General features: G+C 36.4%; 1 protein-coding gene across 1 annotated transcript in view; it reads right to left on the bottom strand.

The window, feature by feature from the left end:
- Positions 1 to 19,307, bottom strand: part of RAB11FIP2 (RAB11 family interacting protein 2) — a 41,983-nt gene that overhangs the window by 10,333 nt on the left and 12,343 nt on the right. Inside the window, exons 2-3 of the mRNA XM_077823059.1 lie at positions 16,179 to 16,621; positions 14,595 to 15,060 (exon numbers count right to left, since the gene is read on the bottom strand). Of these exons, the coding sequence (XP_077679185.1) occupies positions 14,595 to 15,060; positions 16,179 to 16,621 (909 nt within the window). The remainder of the gene's footprint in view (positions 1 to 14,594; positions 15,061 to 16,178; positions 16,622 to 19,307) is intronic.

The raw sequence follows: 19,307 nt of genomic DNA, 5'->3' as shown, positions 1-19,307 counted from the left end.
TCTGGATTATAATAATAAATTATTCGACAGCATTATTTTTAGTCCCTGTATTATATATCACAAAATCTACTATTTGGTAAGACTGTAAAGATTATATATAGCCCAGGAGCACACATGTACTGAAAGTGCTGAGGCTGAAGCTTGCTGGCAGAGCTTTTGCCAAAGGGCCCTTCTCAATGCTTGCTTGCATGTAACCTGTATCAAACCATTCTGATCAATCCAAAGCCTTCTTGGCTCATGAGTAATGAATTCACCTTTAAGTTTTAAAAGGAAGAAGAAAAAAAAATCTCAGTAGCCTAGTACTCATGAATACATTAAACAAGCTGGTGCATGAAAAAGGAAAATTAAATTTGGTAATGAAACATTTCAATTTCAGGCTACTGAAAGGTTATTACAAGCATCTGAAAGAACAATTTTAAAGCTATGAAAACACTGTACACCATTTGTAGTTTTAATATAAAAAAATTAACCTAAAATAAGTAATGACTATTTTGTTGCTGTCCATTCCTTCCTTTGCTAAGCCTATAAACCTTTGATCATATATGTAGTTGATATGGAAGGGTGGAATGGGCATATTTTATATAGAGGCTTGGAAGGATTAAATTTTTGTTGGTAAATGTCAATTTCACTACACACACACACACAGTGGAAGAAGTAATGACAGAAATAATGACAGAAATTCACAGACAGACAAAGTAAGAAAAAATGCTGCTTGAAAACATATTAGAGTTTGATTTAAGATCTACTTTGTATATTTTAACATTTGATGTTGATGACTTGTGTTTTAACGGTTATAAAGCTTTAACTTTTTGAATCTCAACATCTACTGTCATTAAATAATTGTTGTCTATTGCCCCCCCGCATAATTTCCTGCAATGGTGAAAATTTAAATTGATAAAAAAAATGAAAAAAAAAGTTTAAAAAGTAATATACTTCCAAATTATAAAAAAATTAAACATTGAATTCTCCCAAGCCTATTTATATAGCAAGTATTTTGCAATTATACAGCAATTAAAGGCCAAATGAGCTCTAGGAAAGTTTGGTCTTTGGTTTCTACTGAAGCACAGTGAACCAATTGCAATATTTAGAATATTACATAAAGGCTGGATTACATGAACAGTCACAGTTGTGAGGGAAAAGTGTCTGAGGAATCAAGTTCTGGTTGATTTCTATTATACCAGTTTGTACAGTGATCTGAGGCGTTCTGTCCTGTTCACTAGAGAACAGTTTTGAATGAGGGGCCTCTTTCATCAGGTATTGTCCACACATCTAAAGGCAGGAACCCTCTCACAAGGTCTGCCTTTTAGTCTCACACTGATGTGTCAAACACATGATGAACTACTCATTCATGGCTGTCTTTTGTGATCTGTTCTGAGAACAAAAAAAATGAGTTAAGTGAACTGGATCGAATTAGCTTGGTGAAAACCAAGAATGTCTTTATTTAATGAAGTGTGGCGTTAATTTGGGATACCTTTCTTTTGGAACGGTTTCCTCATGTTAGACAAGATACAGAATAATACAATGACTGCTCAACTGAGTTTCTGAAAGGTTAAGGAAGCAAGATCTTTTATATCATTGAACCACTTAAACGCTCCTGTGAAGTAAGTTCTGAGATACCTGCTCTTCTTTATCTGCTATTATGGAAGAGTAACAGTCACTACACAATAAATCTGTATTTTGAAATTAGAAATGTAAACCATTGGGAGTACTGACTTTTTTAAAACTGAAAAACATGCACACTTATTATGACACAGTGGGCATCTTAATTCCATCTACAAAATTAGCAAGTGTTATATTTGGTACGTAGTTAACTGCAATTGCACACAAATATGACAGCAAGATTACAAATGAAGCACACACTATTCAAGTTTTAAGACATAAGTGGGAAATATTCTCCTTCCCAATGAAGCAGGAAGAAACAGGTGCTCTGAAACCTTGTAATTTTTTAATTTTTATTTTTAAATGAGAAGGTCTACTAACTAACTTGGGAGCTCCATGGTCTCATTGAGCCTAGCATGGTTTCCTGCCAGCTCCTCCAACCAGAGGTGAGCCTGAGCAGTTCCAGACTCTCTCAGCTGTACTCATAACTCACTAACTGAGAACCCTAGAATACCTTTAAAATTGCAAATATAGGTTTCTCTGCATGTGTTGTGTATTTGAAGTTACTGGGTTCTTTTTGTTTCTTTTGTTTCATAATGCCACACCCTTAACTTAAATTTATTATTTTATTTGACTATAATTATGTAAAAAGAAACAAAATGACATACTCCTTTACACTATATATAAATACAGTATTGATCATAAGCCTTTCCATCTCTTCAGCAACATTTTCTTAACTACACAAGGCCATTCTGATTTTTTAACTGCAGTCACTGATGTAACCAATGCAACGTTTCTATAGAATATGTATATCTGACTGATAAAACAAAGTATATCAGTTTTGCTGTTCTTCTAATGGTAGCAGTACACAACATAGCCAAAATAGTTACGGTCCTATCCTTATTTTTCCCAGGGTTTGATATACTGGCAGTGAAGTTTTTCTGTGGAAACATGACAAAAATATGTTCACAGCTTGGAAGCATTTTTTTCTGTTTGTTTTTAAAGTGTGGTTCCACTGTCAAAAATGACAGTAAAAATTGGCATTGTGGTATTTTATATTTATTGTTTCTCATTTACTTCAAAACTAAATTTGCTCAGTTTACTAAACAGCTCTGTCAACTCCTCCTGGGAACCAAAAGTCAAATTGGTTCTTTCGGGCTCACAGGTCATCACCATCAAAACTGTGTGATGTGTATGCCTGGTTACTATTTCACAAAATGGATTTTGTATGTATTGGCTATTAGAAAGGCATGCTCACATGCAAAGTAAAAATCAATTTTAACAGGATTTTGCAGCTCCACAAACAACCGTTCCAGAAGACAGGGTACCATTGCTCAGTCAGCGCATGCATGATCCTAATGTAAATGATCTATTAATTTTAGTAGGAATAGTATGTAAAGTGTAGTTTAAAATTGCCATTATAATCCAAAATGACTAAGACAGATATTAAAATAAGCTTCATTAAGATGACATTGGGCCCAAAGACGCTTAAGAAAATGAAAGAGATAATTGGTAGATCAGCTGACTTCTGCTGCTACTAAACACTGCTTATTTATTCCTTCTGCTCTTTTTTAGCACCATGATCCATGTAGCTCCTTTAACTCCCATCCTGTGTAGTAAAATAACCTCCACGTCTTCTTTCAAATCCCTCCCGTGTAATACACTACTCCTCTGAAGTGTTTTCAATGATAATCCACCCACCAATCTGCCACAAACATTATACCACCAACTTAAGATCTAGTCTACACTTAACAAGTTTTTCTGGCAGAACTATGTTAGTAAGGGATGATTTTTTTTTAATTAGCTTAGTTATCCCAGTAAAAGCTCTACTGTAGACACAGTTATACTAGAATAAGGCACTTTATACCAGTAATGCTATTTGTGGTTCATTAACCAGAATAAACTATACTATCATAAATATTTTTATACTGGTATAATGGCATCTACACTAGGATTTGTTGGGTTTTTTTGCCACTTTAAGTATGTCAGCATAGTTAAAGTGGAAAAGCTTTTAACCGTATACAAGGCTTTAGTATTTGTGTGTCAGAATGGTGTTATTCCAGTTAATTTTAATGGGATTATCTATGAGAGTAAAGTTAGGCTATGCCTACACTGCACTGTCGTTGGTAAAACTTTTTTCGGTCGGAGTGTGAAAAAAAAAAAACCCATCCCCCCGACCGACAAAAGTTTTATTGACGAAAAGCGCCGGTGTAGACAGTGCTTTGTTGGCAAGAGAAGCTCTCCCGCCGACAAAGCTACCGCCCCTCATTGGGGGTGGTTTTATTTTGCTGACAGGAGGGCTCTCTCCCACTGACAAAGAGCAGCTTAAATGTGTACCCTACAGCAGCACGGCTGTAGTAACACAGCTGTGCCGCTCTAAGGTGCGCAGGGTAAACGTAACCTTAGACACATACATAAGTGTCTGCAGGATTAGGATCTTAAAACGTAAGAACTTTGAGGCAGGGACCAGATTTTTCTCTATGAATGTATAATGCAAAGCATTCTGATGACACTCAAATGAGAAAAAATGATGAAGTGTGTTTTTTCCTACGGGGGAGAGATCACAATTAATAAAAGGGGAAAAGTACAAAAGATTGTTAAAACAGAATAAAGGGCTTTGCTTTTATCATCAAAGCAACAAAATATTGAGATGTTTGAAATGATGGTTGTCACTGCCCTGAGCTGTGCAAACTTTTGATGTAGAAGGAGTTTCAGACAAGTCCTACATGCCACATGTACAGTATTTAAGCACAATGGTGAGAAGTAGACACTTAATCCACACAACATTAAGGAAGCTCTTCTAGTTCCTATTTCGTCCATCACCCTAAAGGAATCAAGGCATTTCACACCCCTCCCATGACTCCAGATTGCCAGAACCACCCCCAACAACCGCACACACTGCCCACAGCATGCTCTCTTCCCAATTTGCCACTGCTAGCCACATTGTCAGACTCTACACCCAGGTGCCATGCTGGCTTCCATGAATGTTCCATACCTGGTCTCTCAATGCAAACATCCCTTTATCAGTTCTACTCTCCAGAAGAGGGGTCATGACTTAGCAAAAGGGAAGTAAATCAAATCAGCAGAACAGGCCAATGAGAAGAGTATAGATGCAAAATCAGCTGCCGTGAAATGGTGTAGGAAGAAACATATTCCAATCAAGAGACCTGTCCAACATCCAAATGCCAGAAACCTAAGCTCCCTCCTAAGCACAGAAAATTCTACCTAGCATAGTCATTATAGCCAATTCCCCCATGTCACTCACCTGGGAATCAGCTAGCTTCCTAAGGGTTATATTATTTATATCTGTTATTTTTATCAGGTTAAATCAGACCCTTTATTTTCCTGGAACTATTTTTTAGAATCTAAATTTTATTAAATAGTAAAACCTGTTTGAAATTTCCTGGCTTTTATTACTTTGACTTCAACTTTAACTTATTTGAAGTCACAGCTGAAACTCCCCTTAACTCCTGTCACAATGAAAAAAAGTGACTAGAAAAAAAATGACATAAGCTAAGATAGACAGACTTACCATAGTTATGATTTTATGGGTTGTCTTGGTTTGCATCACGACCATAAAAATATATTATTTTATACTTAATTTATCATGTGTGTATGATTTTTCCACCAGTTAAATACATTTATTTAATCACAGTGATATAAAATATCTAATTTTCCTTCCAATACAGCCACCTGGAAAGAGTTAGGTAGTTTGGTGGTTGTACATTACTTGAATAGTCCTTTCTAAGTTGCTCTGATCAGTTTTATGATTGAGACTTATGTTCTTGAAGATTTATGATGGTAAACAAATAAAACATTAGACATATTGGCTGTTTAAATACTTGGTTTCTAAATATCTAGAGATTAAAGCAATGTTTATAAAAAACTGCTCAACAACAAATTTAAAAATATTACAGCTGGAGCAGTTTACTTTGACACTGTGATGAGTATGCGGCAAACATTTCTAACATACTGTATGTAAATCATATTTCCCCTAAGGAGCAAGAGCTTTTTAGATATCATCTTTCACTATTCAGATTAGTTATACAATCACTACTGTGTATAACTTTTCAGTATAAAGTATGTATTTACATTAGTCTTTACTATTCAAAGTATTAAAATCTTCTTGGTTAATATAATATCAACACAGTTCAGTGAGTGCTTTCATCATATGTTACACAATGCCCATTTTATAGGTAATTTGCAAGTTACACCAATTCTTTTTTTACTTTACTTAACACGGGTATTTTTAAGGTGAAGTAGATCACTCCTATCCAAAATCTTTAGACTGTGGAATGTTTCTTTACTCAGAAGTGATGCACCTTTCAGGTTTCTTTCTTTCTTTTAAAGTAAGTTTCATGAACTTAAAATTAATTGTAAATTTATTTTCATAAAAATATATATGAATATAATCCTACCACCAACATACTCTAGGGGGAAAAAAGGAATAAATGCAGATGATATAGTTAATGAAATTCAGACACAAACTTTCCTTCAAATATTACTAGCCATAGCAAGCTAGTAATGAAGACACCACTTCCTAGGGGAAATTACAGTGCAATATGGCAGCTCTGGAAGGATGGATTGGGCACATTATTGCCATCTACTTCCCAATGAGATTCTGGTGAACAATGTTTTGGGATTCACTGCTATATAAATTGTTCTGCCACAAAGCAATCATTCAGGGCTTTCTGGAGTTTATGTGACCCACAAGGTTGCAAAAATAATACCAGGAATTGGTTGTTGCCATCCTTCTATTTTGTTAACATTTCTATGAATTTGCGAGTTAAGGAGTTAATAACAAATCTTGGATGGAAGACACTTTTTGTTGCATCTCATCCTCCATCTACATGTTGTGTATACAGACCCTGATTCTACAATAAATTATGCACGAGCAGACTTCTGCATTCTTATGGAGCTCCATTAAAGTCAGTGTGAGGCTCTCTGTGGATTCAAGGAGCCTTGTACCCAGAGAGCTCATTGCAGAATTGGGGCCTTAGACTGTAAACCCTTCAAGGCAGGAACCTTTTCCTCATATCTGAAGAGCACTTACTTTATAACTGATTTAGGGTATGTCTACAGAGGCGACGTTCAGCGCTAGGCGGCAGCGCTTTAACATGGCTGTGTAGTCTCGCCTCCAGCGCTAGGAGAGAGCTCTGCCACTGTACAGAGCTGAAACTTGCATCACTCAGGGGGGTGGTTTTTTACACCCCTGAGCGAAGGACGTTTCAGCGCTGTAAGTGTAGACAAGGCCTTAGAACTATACCAATAACGTTAATAATGAAACTTTACATTTACGCAGAAATTTTTATGCAGAGTACCCAAAGAACTTTGCAAAACTTAGACCACGTCACCCTCTCAACGAGGGGTTAGATTAATTTTAAAGATTGGTGAACTGTGGAAAAGTGGTTGTGACTTGTCCTGGGTCACATAATAATATTCTCCACAGATCGGATAACGGAACCTAGACCCTTTGTTACTCTAACCAATAAACCGCAATTGTTCTCAGATATTGGACGTAGCTGACGGTTGCTTAGTACAATGGATCAGATTGTTACACTGAGTGTCTATCACAACAAGCAGCCTGCCTATTCATATATAAAAGAAAACAGTGCCTGCTCAATAGAGGCAGAGAGAAAAACAGACTGAGGTGGAAGTGAAATATAGGTCAAAAACTTTTCTTAGTAATTTAGAAAACTCCAACCAAATCCTTTTTAATCTGGGATTAATATTAATGTAAACTGCAACAATACGTCTTTTAAAAGTACAATTTATGTGATTTGAAATTACATTTTTTTCTTTTGAAAAAGTGCAATCATGAAATATAATAACTTTAGAACACCTTACTGGAGGCCGCTTTGTTATATTTATAAACAAAAGATAAAGGACATAATTCTCCACTGCTGTGTACCTTCTGTAGCCATTTACATGTGTGCAAAGAAAATAAAAAGTTGGTGTAAAATGCCAAACGAGAATGGTAGTTTTACCCCCACTTTGCACACGTATAAATTGCAGCAGAAGCGACATGGCAGTGGAGAATCAGTTCTACAGTGGGTTGAAGGCAGATTCCGAGACGCATAATGGGGCTTTCTGAAAGTGCTGAGAGAAGAACAAGTGTGGTAGGCCATGCACAGGGGCCCTGCTGGGATGATGGTTTAAACTCTCTCAGGCCTGGTCTACACTAAAAAGTTAGGTTAAGCCAGCTATGTCACATCCCTGAGCGATGTAGTTAAGCCATCCTAACCTTTGCGGTATACAATGCTAGGTTGAAGAAAAAATTCTTCTGCTGACCTAGCTATCACCTCTTGGGAAGGTGGATTACCTACGCCAATGGGAGAACCCCTCTGCCTTTGGCATAGGTGGCATCTATACTGAAGCACTACAGTGGTGAAGATGCACCGCTGTAGCTTTTAAGGGTAGACAAGCCCTTAGAGGCAGTTTCAAATATAAGTACCTTGAAATAAGTGAACTAGCACTTTGAATACAACCACTAGATGTAAGCACCACTATTTCCAGATTACTATTAAACTTGCAAGTGCAATAATTGCACAGGGATTAAAAGACTATTTGAACCTCAAATATAAAGCTGCAGTGATTTTGCACTTTATGCCAGACTGAATTTTATTGCAGTTTCTATAAACAAAATTGGCTAATGACAATAACCTTAAATAAAAAAGGAATATTTCTAAGCATTTAAATATTTTTCTTTTTATTAGGCATTTTTATACCAAGCTAAGAAATCTAGTTTTGAACAGATGGTGCTCTACCTGAATGATTAATGATGTTTCATCCTCAAGAGATGTACTATGGATCATTCAGGTCATTCTAGTTTAGGTTGTGTAAGCACTTGAACTATAAGGCACAAATTCAGGGATCTATAACTCAGCTCGAAAAATTCACTCCAGATTGAAATTAGGTATTTAAAGTCTCAAGGTCAAGAACTATTTCTAAAGACTTCAGAACTAGTTCTATTATTAATTTATTTTTACATCAGTGAGAAAAAAAGGGAAGTTTATCAGTTTTAGATTCTTTATGCATTGGTTTAAATTAAAAAAGAAAAAACAACTTCACTTGAATAAATGAAATTTGAGAAAATAATCTAAAGCAATTACAATTTTTTAAAGACTTGAATAGCCAATGCAGTCTGCTTTGAGTGGAGTCTACTATATATGCGCAGGAACTGAATTTCAAAGGATTTTATATGCCTTAATATGCATTTACAAGACTGTAAACGCTTGTAAAAATCTTGTAATTATTTAGTAACATGAACTTTAAGCACCATCAGTATTTATAAAATAGGTATTCTAATCAGAGATATCTGATTCGTTTACTCAAGTCAAAACCAATTCAAACTGTTAATAGAATATCCCGTAAGAGTCTATCACTGTTCCAGTCCAGCGTAGGTAGTGACTCAATCATGGAAAAGTTGCTTTGTAATGGCCTGGGGGTTGGTGGTTTCAGCCCTGTTCAGAGTTCATTTGTGTGCACGTCACAAAACCAAAATCACAGCTGGCAGGTTTAGCTCAAATGTCAAGACAGAGACATGAAGATGTAACTACTTTCTCATTACAAGAGATGATCCTTCCACATCAGAGATTAAGCACACTGGCAGGGTGGAAATTCTGTACTGCTCCTGCAAGCACTGTACTTGTTCTGTGCTTCAGAAAAAGGTCGGACTGGTGCCTTGCGTACTGAATTCACAGTTCATATTAAATACAATACACTGATAGAATACTCATTCTATCATTTTCATAATATTCTCAGTAGGTTAGGCGATCAAACCAGTAATCTAATTTAATTAGAAATGTGGCAATTTAGCTATAATCTCGTGAATACCAGCAGAGGAAAGTGAAGAAAATAAACAAAATGCCATCCAAGTTAAAGTTAATACAGTAACAACGTATGCAGCTGCTTACAGAGAAGAAATTTTACAAAGTCAGGAAAAAGAAATAAAAATTCAAAACAGTGTAGCCTACACACCTATGCTTTATGAATGATTGACAAAACACAAATACGTTGAGAGACTTCATTACTGCAGCAGGCACAATAATGGGTTTTCTGGAAGCAGGATCTCCAAAACAAAGTGTATGAAGGAAAGTAGCTAAGAAGAGAGATGCATTGCTTATTCCTTTTAAAAGTTACAACATTGCACTCCGTTGCACCGTTCCTGTAATGGGCTCTGTGCAAGAGCAGGGGTCCACTCACATGGAGCTTATTGCAGAAAGAGAGCCCCAGTGCATCATGCTTAAGGGCGAAATTGAGAAGTAACAGTGACACATACTAAACTTTAATGAAATTTTAAAGCCTGAAAATATACTGTGTGCTGCTCTTTGTTCTCAGTTGGTATGTTCTGGTCACTTTGATGCTCTCAAAATTCCTGCAATTTTTGTGCCATCTGACTCTCAAACGTTATGTTCTGTGAAATAGCATCTGAAAATGAAGAGACGGCAAGAGCTGTTTGGTGAGAATACAGTGATGAGAGGTCAGGAAGACAGGAGCAATGCAAAAATCTGTGTTATTTCAGACTTTCACAATTAGTTGAAGTATTTGTAAAGAGGAAGTTATCATCATCATTACTAACAGCAGACACCCAGCAACAGCCAGGGCTGACTGTTAAGCATGACGAGATGCACAACCATTGAGATTCACTGAAGAGACAAACTGTCAAATCTAGGAACGGTTCTCAAAACAAGAAAGATAAGCAAAACAGAGTAAATAAAAGCCTTATTTTTTTTTAAATGCAACTTTTAGGTGTGTTTGAAGTAGCAAAAGAACATTTAAAAACACAGTAAGTTGTCTCTATAGATTACAGGATAGAAGGAATGCAGGTTTTATTTGTATTTGTTGTTATGCTATATATTCAAATTGAAATCTATTTCTATAAGAATTTTGTAAATATTTCTTACAAACACAATTGTATGTAAAGATGTTAATATTACAGTATTAATGTAATACACATAAGAGGTGACAAAGTTAGTATGGGAATAACGCCTATATTTTAAGCACTATAAATTCTCTTTTGGAATCAACACAAAGGATGGGTAAATTTCCACCCCCCGTACGCTATTGTGACCTTTCCACATTAACATTCTTTGACCAAATTGATAGTATTTTTCTTCCAAAACTGTGTGGATGGCCAACAGGTTGGTACACCTCTACCCCGATATAACGCTGTCCTCGGGAGCCAAAAAAAACGTACCATGTTATAGGTGAAACCGGGTTACATCGAACTTCCTTTGATCCACCGGAGTGCACAGCCGCAGGCCCCCCCCCCCCCCCCGAGCGCTGCTTTACTGAATTATATCTGAATTCATGTTATATCAGGTCACATTATATCGAGGTAGAGGTGTATATCTAAATGCATATTTGAAGAATCCCTCCTTCTCCACTTCTCCATTTCCCTTCCTCTTTCCTTAAAATACACAACATAAGAAGTATTTTATAAGAAACCAGAAATCAAGAAAGTAACCAAATTTTCTCTTATTTTTTCTGAGTGGTTTCATCAGAACTCAGATATGTGAGGAGAGAAAGCTCTTCTTATTTACTATAAAGGCATTTAACTCAATCTAAGTCTGCTCAGCTTCTGGAACATCTAGTTCACAGAAAGTTTAGTCAGTTGTTCAACTGACTTTTTTCAAAAACAGACAATGATTATAGATACATGGCACTTAGTATGTCATTTCCCTTTTGGGGTGCTACATCCATTTGATATTCTATAATGAAATTTCAATCTTAACTAGCTCCTACACTGTTTAAGTGTAGAATTGCCGTTATGACGACTACTCTGTCATAGAAATATAATCTAAAGGGTTATTTTTAAATCATTCTTCGAAAGTTCACATACATCTATCACATACATCACTTTCCTAAATCTGCCATTTGATCATACTAGTAACAACCTGTCAGCTTTAACTATTGGACTATTTGTTACCCCCTGTCCAGTACCCAGAAGCTCATTAATTACCTAAACTCCTTCTGTAGGTCTTGTTAATTACCCGTCTTCTGTCTCAGAGGACCTTGTTAATAACTTGTACAATCTCTCTAAAGAGGTCCTAACAACACATTAGAATTAAAGATGCTTTTCTTTTAGCACCTGTCAAATGGTGTAAATTGAGAAATTTTCACATCAGTTTTATTTTTTTAAACAAACAATTTTAGAGAAAAGATGCACAAAGGTTTGGTCATTTTATGAAGGATTTTTATTTTTCGAAGACAAATATCTATTTATTTAGGTGTGTTCGGTATAAAGACAACATGGCTGGTATCCACAGATTAACCTCCTGAGAGCTCTATCAATTAATGGGAGCAATTACAATAATGAATGCAATATAATATATAGGGCAAAAGTTTCAAAGCAGTGGATTAGGAATTATGAAGACAAATCCTATTACTGTTAAAGGATGACTAGGAATACTAGCATATATTGTATGCTTAGTGACTGCTCATTGGCTGCATGGTGTAAATGCCTTGGAACTAATGGATTTATAAACATTTACAAAAAGTGCGTTTTCTTTTACTGTAAGCCCATAACTTATTTCAAACATCAAGAAGTTAGCACAGAAGTGTCTAATACTCATTTACACCAGACAATAAAAGAGGAAGAAAATAATCCTTGCCATTTACACAATACGTTACATCTTCAAAGCCTTTAATCAACTGTAATATCATCCTCACAAAATTTTTAAGGGGTACAGAAGCATCATCCTCATTTTACAAATAAGGAAACTGAAGCAGAAAGGTTAAATGACTTGCTCAAGGGTAGAGAACGAGCTCTTGCCAGAGTGGAGATTATCAGAAATTATGAGTTCCTATATCTCCATATTTCCAACATCTCTTACTCTTGCTGATTTTATTGTAATTCTCTAACAGCAGGTTAACCCTTATTAAGCTAACCAGACCAATGAAAATGAAATCCTGCTTTCCCTACTGCATCCATCTAACTGTTAGGAACAAATAGGTCCTGTAAGCAAACTACTCACATCTCTCTCCACTTCTGAAGTGGCAAACACAATTACTTTTTATTTTCATAATGTATTGTTTTATAATAGTAAGGATAATCAATAAGGTGGGCAATTAGTGGATTGGCTAGGTGATGAACAAAAGCCTCCTTCCAGGAATTCATCTAGCCAATAATTATCTATATTACCAGGAAATGCTATTCCTCAAATTATTACTGTTTAATCAAAAAACGCCAAACTAAATTAATTAGGATTAACTTGGAGTCTGATATAAAACTCACTGAAGTCAATAGAAAGACTCGCATTAACTTCAAGAGGCATGGTAGGCCCACCAAGAGTTCATGTATGTATGTGTGTGTGGAAGTTAGCCACCTAATTACCTTCGAGTATGCGTGCTCCAGGTAGCTTAGATAATAAGTCAGACAAAAAAAAAAATTGCCTGTCTTTCAGATTCACTTGACCCAGACAAAAAACTTGCATCATCCCAATCTCTAGTCAGCTATGGTCAATACCAAAACTAAAGCCACCACCTCAAACCCTAAGTCCCAGATTCAAAAAGGAGATACACTTCCTTCAACATTAAAAGCTTAATTGTCAGCCATCCTGATGCCTGAAAAATAGACCCTATCCTACCAAAGTACCTTCACAATAGTTTTATGTTCTTCATACATTCTCCATTTAAACTTCGTAAATGACAAAGAATTTATATTTCAGCCTTGAGGTTCTATCAGATAATCTTCAGACACATGCTGCATGAGGCCAGGTATATGGTTTCTTTGTAATTTAAGCAAGACAAGAGCATTTGTCTGTAATTTACATTACCTTGCCTTTTAAACCTCTAGTTGGGAAATTTACCCAGATATTTCTGAGTGTACTAAGGTGGGGAGAACTGGAGGAAGACTTCAGACTAAAAACTGTTATTACGTAGTATCAGAAATATGCTAGGTACTTGATGAGTAAGGAAACAAGGTCCCTTCCACAAAGAGATTAAAATGTGGAGAATGAGGAAAATAGAAATTAAGCAAAAAGCAGCTCAAAATCCAAATTCTCAGTATGTACATTTTATCCGAATATTGAACATGCATATATTAAAGCGGACTTTTTCAGCCTAACTTATGCTGTATCTATAAACGTATACATTTAGACATTTTGTACCATATCACTAATACCACATGTACATTAAACATTCTATTTTACTTACATTCCAATTAAAATTTGTAAAAATAAAGTTAAATTGTGAAGTTATTACATATATATGTTTCATAAGTAAAAGTTTCTAATTCAAAGGAAAATATTATTTGCACATAATATATGTCAACACAGGGAGAATACACAAAGTTTTTGATATGACTATAATATTGGAATGTGTAAAAAGTAAAATTTTTCATTTAAATCTATTACATGATGGATATTTTCTTACAATATTCATCATATAGTAAAGACAACTAACTTTTATACTTCTGGCTCTACGGAATTAATGGAATGAAATTTGCATTATAAATGCGACGTGTAATGTGACGATAAACTAGGGGAAATTAGGCGTTATTCTAGATCCAGGTAGCAAATGCCATTATAAGATTAAAATTTATCAATACTTGCACTCTGTATCTAAAATATCACAATACTTCTACTTAGCAAAGGAAATAACTATCTTATCTTAGACACAGAGGTGTTGTAATAATTAGTGACTTCTAAAAAGTGATCACTTTTTAGATTCAGTAGTAAACAAGCCTCCATCTAAAGCCAAGACTTCAAAGACAAAGCCATGCTGAAGATGTATAATGTCTTCAGAAACTCAAAACCCAACAGCACTCACAGCTCATGTTTGCAATACACAATGTAACTTCAAAAAGATCCTTAGAAGTATACCACTGGAAAGAAAATGATCAAACTATATGAGAAATTCATCCTTTTTACTTACAAACGGATGAGCCGTTGTATAAACGTATATAATCTGTATGCTTTATTATATACTTAAACACATTTTCATTTATATAACATGCTCAAGATATCAGGTCCAAATAAAGTAAAACTTACCTAGATGTAGGCAACATGCTTGTGGGCTTGAAGTTGGTTGTAAATGGATTACGTGAATCATAATCAAAACTCTCCTTATGACTTGCATCAAATGCACTAGGGGATTTCAAGTCAGTGGAACTGTCTGATCCCCCGTTGCTAAGTTTATCCAACTTCTTGCTATCTTTTTTTCCAGTCACTCTTTCAAAAAGGCTAACTTTCTCCTTTTTCTCTTTTTTAATTTCTTTTTTGATTTCAACAGGCCTGGAAAACAGACTTATGTTTTGGTCCCATGATGCAGGGCTTTCTTCAAATGGATTTTTCTGTCTTGGCAGCGTAGCGAACTTTTGGGGTAATGAAGCACTCACATTTGTAAAGGGGTCATTTTGTGCTTTAGATGATTCACTTTCATCAGCTGTGTTGTCAAGCTGGTTCATTTTAGAAGTATCAGCACTTAATGTCCTCCTATGTGGAGATTTTAGACCTCCTGCAAACAATTTTGTTGTTAGTATATAAGCAGTGAGACATTACCTCACACTTTATGACCGGTGGAGAGCTCATGTTATTAAATTCAGGTTTAGAAGTTTTGCAATTGGTTCTAATTTCAAAAGACAATTTTTACTGAATTTTTTAAAAAAGCAAAGCGGTTGTGGTCCCCAGTATGTGGTTAAGGAATTTTTAAGGAATCCATATGCTCTGCAATAAGCACTTGTTTTCTATCTCAGTGGTTCTCAAACTGCGGTCCGTGAGCGTACTCCAGGGCGATCTGTCACTCATGTCTGGGGCCACTGGCCCGCTGATCAGCAGCATCCAGGAGGCGCTGGGAGGGAGGAAGAGTGGGGACGGGGCATGCTCAAGGGAGGGAAGAGGTGAAGAAGAGGAAGGACAAAGGTAGGGAAGAGGTGGGGCAGGGCCTTGGAGGAAGGGGTGGAGTGGGGGCGGGGTCTGGAGCTAAGCAGGGCTTGAGCACCCCCGGGGAAAATTAGAAGCCGACTTGGAGGTCTGCAAAAATTTTTAAATCACAGTGGGAGTCCTCAGGTTGCTAAAGTTTGAGAACCACTGATATGAAAATTAGGTTGTACACATGAGGTGGCTGTGACTAGTTTGAAGTTTTAGAAAATGACAAACATATTGTTCTGCAAGAAATTTTGCACAACTGAAAACATTTTCAATTCTTCATCTACATTAGAGTTACTCTGGTGATAGTTTCTAGACATTCTAAAAAATATGATCAGATTCATTTTTTTCTTAAACATTTCTAACTAGTTAAACTATTTTTTGTATTGGATTGCTACATAAAATGTCATGTTATTACTGTATACTTTAAACTTAGGAAAAAATGGGCAATGAAACAAGTCACAGAAGCTAGTTATTCCCTGTTTCTTGGCAACAACATTTAAACAGGAAATACGCATCATTTACTGATCTAAACAAAAAGGCAAGACTTCTATGAATTAACCTACCATACAGAGAAATAATTCTAAACTTCTTTGTCTGGAATTTAAAGCATGCACTAAACTCAACAGATACTTAAATGTTTTCACACTGATAGCAATGAGACTACAATCATAATGACTAAGATGAAGAAAAACATGTTTTACTTACCACTTTCATCGACAGAACTAAAAGATTCTAACTGACTTCTGAAAAGGTTGGTATGGCCAATTGTGCTGGATTTCATTTTTTCTGAAGAGACATGTGATCCAGTTAAATCAGACATTGAATGAGCTGAAGATAATCGCTGAGGTCCCAAAAGGAAAGGTTTTTTAGGTTTTGATTTTATTTGTATTTCATTACTGGAGATGTCAATGTTCATATCAGGTATGTGAGTACTCAGAATGATTGCAGAGGATGTATCCGAAAGTGTCCCATCATTCTTTCGACCCTTCATTTTGTCTTTCAGTTTAGCAAAGGGGGATTTTGTTTTGTCCTTCATTGACAGATCAAACATGCTTGCTGTCATATTATTCCTCATAAACTGAATATTGACCTTTATTTCTCCTCTGTCTTTAGTTCTTTTCCCTTGTTTGGACTCTAGGCTAAACCATCTTAAAAGAGAAAGGAAGCGAAAGAGAGAGAAAGTTGAGATATGTTTCATTATGAAGACAGGTCATAAAGCTGCATGCTATTTACAAGTTAAAATAATCTTGATATTGTAAACTGAACACCAGTACTATGAAAATTTTTATTCAAGCAATTCTTGGTTAAGATTTTCTATGTAATAAATTGACCAAATTTATATTTTTCCAATATAAATTCTTGAAAAGGAAGCTTTAAAAAATTACTTTGGCCTTGGAATGTGAGACGAGTGAAAAGTCAGACTTGGTGCAAGTGTACTAAACCCCACCGACGTCAGTAGAGTTTCATATGCTTAACAAGGCTGAACTTGGCATCTAGCGTTAAACAACCAAATAATTTTTATTTTGCAATTTAAAGGACATTGCGAACTTTTCAAAAATAGCCTTTATTTGTAAATAATGTACTACATAAATGTATATTGTGTGCCAAGTGTTCTACCCAAAACTCATTTTTGTTTTGGTTTTGCTTAAGTTTATATGCCAGTAAATATTTGTTTGCTCCCCTGCTGAGGTTTATGTGGGTGGCTCTAGCAGAGAAGTGCTCACACACTGCTTTTGGGACCTCTCGTAATTCAGGGCCAAACATCCCATCAGTTATGCAAGTTCATCTCCAACTGCCTTTAACGGTAGTTGCAAGAACACAAATAGAGTAAACAGGTCCCACTTAGGTATGCCCCCACAATGAAGGGCTTGCTCCTCCTCTTTGCTGGTCACCGTAGCACTAACATCTACCCCCTCCTGTCTGGTTTTGGAACCATATGGACTCCCCACCCCTTCATGGAGGAGACAAAGTGAGGTCCCCAACATTTCCCGTTTCCCCTAAAACCAGCCCAGTGATGCTCCCTGGTCAAAAGGATTAAGGGCCCACCTGACCCCAAGCATGCTCTATTCCTACTCTGTTTTGCGCCGTAGTCCCCTGGAGGCATCTGTGGAGCGAAGAATCCCTCTACTTTCTATATCTACTCCACCTGTACACAGGACTCAGTGAAGGTCATTATCTCCTCCCATGTTTCTTCCACAACTACTTCCCATGTACTGAGCAGAATTTGGGGGGACAGAGTCCCCAATCCTGCAAGAGGGGGAACAGGCACAGACTGAAAATATTCCTACATCTCTTCTTCCATTTCTCCTTGCCCTAAGGGGGTTTGAGGTTTCCTCCAGCTTCCACTGCTCATACAGCTATGTGAAAGGTATCAAGGGAGTGTGGGAAATCTTCATTCTCTAGCATCAGAGAAGAGAGACAGGAATGAATGAGGGAAATAGGCTGTCTCCATGGATCAATGAAGGGTACAAGGAAGCAGACACCCAGATACCCACCCAGCTGCTCATTTACTTGGCTCTGGCAGGTGTCTAGGAGGTGATGTTACACGTTGGTTCCTGAAAGACCAAAACAATTTCCCTAACAAACCAATTTTATATATATATATAAAATGAGGGCTTATCTACACTGGCAATGTGAGAGCATGGCCACGGCAGCGCTTTAATGTGGCTTGTGTAGTTGCGGCTTTAAAAAAAAAAAAAGAAAAAAAACACCTCCATGAGGGGCGTGACTCCCAGCGCTGGTGCACTGGGGAGGTGTTTTTTCCACACCCCATAGCAAGAAAGTTGCAGCCACTGTAGACAAGCCCTGAGTTAGTCCACAGCAACATCCAGCTAAACTGTGAAGTGTCAACAGCTCCACAGCTCCTGCACTGTCTGGAAAAAACACATGCATATGTATTCCCACAACAGTAGATTAGCATAATGTTACGAAGTTAAAACAGGAGAGTAGGAAGTGACACTTACTATCAACACAGATAAGAAAATGATTATGCACACAGTACTATCAAATACTCAAAGTAAATAGGCTGAAAGAGAAGAGAAAACTAGTTCAATACCCTTTAAACAAGTGATGGCTTAAGTAAATAAAAAGGTTTCAGATCCAGAAATATGAATTCTGAGTTGAGAATGTCCTTCAAAAGGTGACCTGTCAACGAAAAAATAAAAAGGGAGAAGAAGGGACATTGTCTTTTTTTTTTTTTTGCTTCTTCATGATGTATAAAGAAGGTCCAAAAAGTTTTATACATTGCCAGTATCAAGTCTTGTCTTCCTTATTTTTACTAAGTATACATTTGAAGGCCCAGATAAGAGGATTGAGAATTTTTTCATCCCTTCACAAAAGGGGTAGGAGAATTACATTTCTAATAAGGATACTCTTCCTTCTAATTGTTAGGCATTTAATTTGCATATATGTTAAACAAAAAGCAAACAAAGAAGTGTAAACAGTGAAGAAAAATATTTCTCTTTTCAGTTAAGCCAACTGCACCCTCTTTGGTATCAGTAATGCCACAAACCTAACTAGTTAGTCCGACTCTTTAACGGAAAAACAAGGTAGACAAAACCTAAAGTTCTAATGTAAACAGAAAACACATACACACACATATACCAGTCCTTTGTACATCATAAAGTAGTAAAAGAAGAAGTGAAAAAAACAACTCCCCAAAGCCCTTTGAAAGGTCACCTTTAAAAGAAAGCTTGCTCAGACTCCATATGTTCTACTGTCTGTATTTAAACAAAAACATGAACAAAGAAACAAAAAAAAATCCACACACATAGAACATAAGGGTTGTATATGGTGTATCACTGGACTTAAATTGTACATTATTAATTAAAGCAG

This window comes from Eretmochelys imbricata, chromosome 7 (genome assembly GCF_965152235.1).
Source record: "Eretmochelys imbricata isolate rEreImb1 chromosome 7, rEreImb1.hap1, whole genome shotgun sequence".
In the NCBI taxonomy this organism is placed as follows: domain Eukaryota; kingdom Metazoa; phylum Chordata; order Testudines; family Cheloniidae; genus Eretmochelys; species Eretmochelys imbricata.
This window is presented reverse-complemented; position numbering and strand designations above follow the sequence as displayed.